Source organism: Elephantulus edwardii, unplaced genomic scaffold (assembly GCF_000299155.1).
Source record: "Elephantulus edwardii isolate Elephantulus edwardi_28Jun2011 unplaced genomic scaffold, EleEdw1.0 scaffold00224, whole genome shotgun sequence".
In the NCBI taxonomy this organism is placed as follows: domain Eukaryota; kingdom Metazoa; phylum Chordata; class Mammalia; order Macroscelidea; family Macroscelididae; genus Elephantulus; species Elephantulus edwardii.
The window spans coordinates 4,851,411-4,854,845 of NW_006399974.1; the positions used below are offsets into that span (position 1 = coordinate 4,851,411).

A 3,435-nucleotide genomic window follows, 5' to 3' on the forward strand; every position below is an offset into this window, starting at 1 on the left:
AAAAGATGTATTGTGATGGGAAAGTCTGCTCTTAGGGACCTCGCCAAAGTACTGAAGATCAATGGTGTCACTCTGGAGGCTAAGGTGCATCTGATACATGCTATGGTCTTTGCAATCACTTGCATTAGATAGTTGGACAATGACTAGGAAGGATAGAAGGGGAATTGATGCCTTTGAGCTGTGGTGCTGGAGCTGGAGAAGAGTATTGAATGTACCCTGGACTACCAAGAAAATAAACAGATACATTCTGGAAAGGGTTAAACCAGGCTCTTCCTTAGAGGCAACGATTCTGGGGCTTTGCCTGACATTGGCCATGTTTCAAGGAGGGATAGGTCCTTGGAGAGGGACATCATGCTTGGGAAGGTGGAGGGACGGTGCAAGAGGGGCAGACCCTCTATGAGGTGGATTGATTCAGTAACTGGGGTAATAGGGTTGGGTGTGTCAGAGGCAGTTCGATTGACACAGGATAGAGCAGGGTTTAGGGCTGTTTTACATAGAGTCACTATGAGTCTCAAGTGACTCGACGGCACATAACAGCAACAACAACATTAGATTTCTCGTGCTTATTATATGAAATTTATATAAACAAAAGTCACATACCTATTTGACGTCACTTACCATTAACAGTATAGCCTGGTATATATCTAGCTCTGTTCTGATGGTGCCTTAAGTTTATATAGGCACCGCTTTTTCTTGACTGAGCACGTACTTTTAAACTGTATCTACCGTTTCCACTATAATCTGTGAAGTATCTCGAGTAGATGCCATCATTCTTGACAGTATCAGCACCTAAATAATTAAATGTAATAATTAGCTTCCCCAAGAAGTGATAATGAATCATAACTGTTTGCAAACATGAGTGATTGCAGCAATTTGGAAGGTTAATATAGGACAGAGTTTTAAGGACTTCTTGAGTTCAAAACCTGAACTCAAAAGGTACTTATCCTGAAATTTTGGTTGCTTATTCTAAAATATTGGAAAAGGATAATTCATGGTAAGTACTCAGACCTTTTTTTTTTTTTTTTTTCATAGACTGGTGAGAATGTTCGGGGCTGCATCTGTACTTTAAAACATGTCAATTAGTATCCCATAGGTCCTGGGACCTTATTTTAGCCAATGTCTTCAGTGCAGCTTGAACTTTTTTCTTCATAACTGTTGGCTCTTGATCGTATGATACTTCCTGAATGTTTTAATGTCAGTCAATTCTTTTTGGTACAGTGATTCTGTACCAAATTCTCTCTTCATGTTTTAATGCTTGCTGGATCATTCAACATTGTGCTTGTAGCATCTCTCAGTACTGTAACTTGAGGCTTGAATTTGGTTTTCATTTCTTTTAGCTTGAGAAATTCCAGCAAAGTTCCTCCCATTTTATTCTCCAATTCTAGGTCTATGGACATTCTGTTGTATAACTTTGCTTTGTCTTCTCAAGCTGCCCTTTGAAATCTTCTATACAGGTTTTTTAACTTCAACATCAGTTCCCTTTGTATTAGCTTCTTGACATTCTAGTGCCATTTCAAGGTCTCTTCTGAGATTCATTTTGGTTTTTACTTTATCCTCTGTCTTTGTAGTGACCTCTTCATAGATGTTATCCCAATGTCATCCCTCAACTCATCTGGTCTCATCGTTGGTGTTCAAGGCTTCAAATCTATTCTTACATGGATTTTTAAATTCAAAGGGGATGGACACAAGATCATATTTTGGTCCTCAAAGACTTGTTTTAAGTTTCTTCAGTCTCAATTTGAGCTTGTATATGAGTAATTGATAATCTGATCCATGGCCTGTTTTTGATTGATGATATTGAGCTTCTCTAATGATTCCTTCTAAAGATAAAGCCAGTCTGACTGCTGTGCAGTCCATCTGGCAACGTCATGTGTAAAGTTGCCATTTTTTATTTTTTTAAAAAAACACACATTTGCAATGAATAAGTCATTGAACATGTAAAATTCGATCATTCTATTTAAGACCTTCTTTTACCAAGTCCATGCTTTCTGATTACCATTCATTCTTAATCGTTTCCAACTTTGCAACCAGTCACCATTTATCATTAATTACCATTACATCCCATTTGAGGTTGCAAAATGTGGTAAAAAGATTCACTTTCCTCCTCTTTGGCTTTAGCTTTTGGTGCATATATTTGAGTAATAGTCTTATTCCTTGTATGTATATAGATTATATCATAACACTCACAGCATTGTACTTGAGGATAGAATTTGAATTTGTCTTTTCCATTGTGAATACAACACCATTATTCTTTTACTTTTTATTCTCGTTGTAGTATATGCTGTGATTATCAGATTAAAAATGACCAATTGCCAGACCTTCTCATCTCACCAATGCCTAAAATGTTCATTGATTCCATTTAAATTTTTACAATTTCTAGTTTTCTTACATTTATACTATGTACATTCTACATTCCAGTTAAGGTATGTGAAAATTGAAAATTCTTCTTACCTACACCATTGTCCCAGAGCTCCAATGTTACTTGATGCCCTGTTTCATTTTCTATCGTGGCTGTCACATCAAATCCCAGAACAGGCAAAAACCCTTGGCTGACTTGTGCATAAACAATCATTGGGCTAGGGTACTGTGCTGTATTTTCACTCATGTGAGCAGTTATGGTCACTGGGAGTTTTGTAGGACTACTTGCTCGAGTAGTTACTATCACCGTTAGTAGTTGATGGTTGATATCTTTATTTTTAAGGCGGTAAATCCAAAAGCCTGTCTGAAAGGAAAAAAAAAGATCTATTTAAGGGCTTTGGTAATATTTCTCACTTTTTGCTTGGAATATCAACTTATTTAGAAATTGTAGAAGACTAATATTAATGACTTTTTTATTGTGGTAAAATATACATAAAATAAAATTGTCATTTTTACCATTTCAAAGAATATTAACTCAGTGGCATTAATTATATCTATAATTTTATGTAACCATTGCCGTAGTACTATTTTTGCATTTCATTGTCATTTGAATGAAAGTATATAAAGCAAATGAGTTTCTATGCATATATATTTTGTTTGTTGTTGTTATGTGCCATCAAATTACTTGCGACTCGTAGTGACCCTATGTACAACAGCCTTAAACTCTGACCTGTCCTGTGCCAATCGCACAGTCTCCGATACACCCATCCTGATTACCCAGTCACCTCATAGAGGGCTTTCCTCTCCTGCACTGTCCCTCCACCCTCCCAAGCATGATGTCCCTCTTCAATGACTTGTCCCTCCTTACAACATGGCCAAATTATGTCAGACGAAGCCCCAGAATCCTTGCCTCCAAGGAGCAGCCCGGTTTAACCCTCTCTGGGATGAACCTGTTCATTTTCTTGGCACTCCGTGGTACATTCAATACTCTTCTTCAGCACCACAGCTCAAAGGCATCAATTCTTCTTCTATCCTCCCTAGTCATTGTCGAACTCTCTAATGCATAACAAGTGATTG

The 3,435-nt window shown here is 37.4% G+C and overlaps 1 protein-coding gene across 1 annotated transcript in view; it reads right to left on the minus strand.

Moving 5' to 3' along the window:
- Positions 1–3,435, minus strand: part of LOC102850942 (epithelial chloride channel protein-like) — a 112,822-nt gene that overhangs the window by 66,359 nt on the left and 43,028 nt on the right. Inside the window, exons 11-12 of the mRNA XM_006898233.1 lie at positions 2,452–2,722; positions 619–789 (exon numbers count right to left, since the gene is read on the minus strand). Of these exons, the coding sequence (XP_006898295.1) occupies positions 619–789; positions 2,452–2,722 (442 nt within the window). The remainder of the gene's footprint in view (positions 1–618; positions 790–2,451; positions 2,723–3,435) is intronic.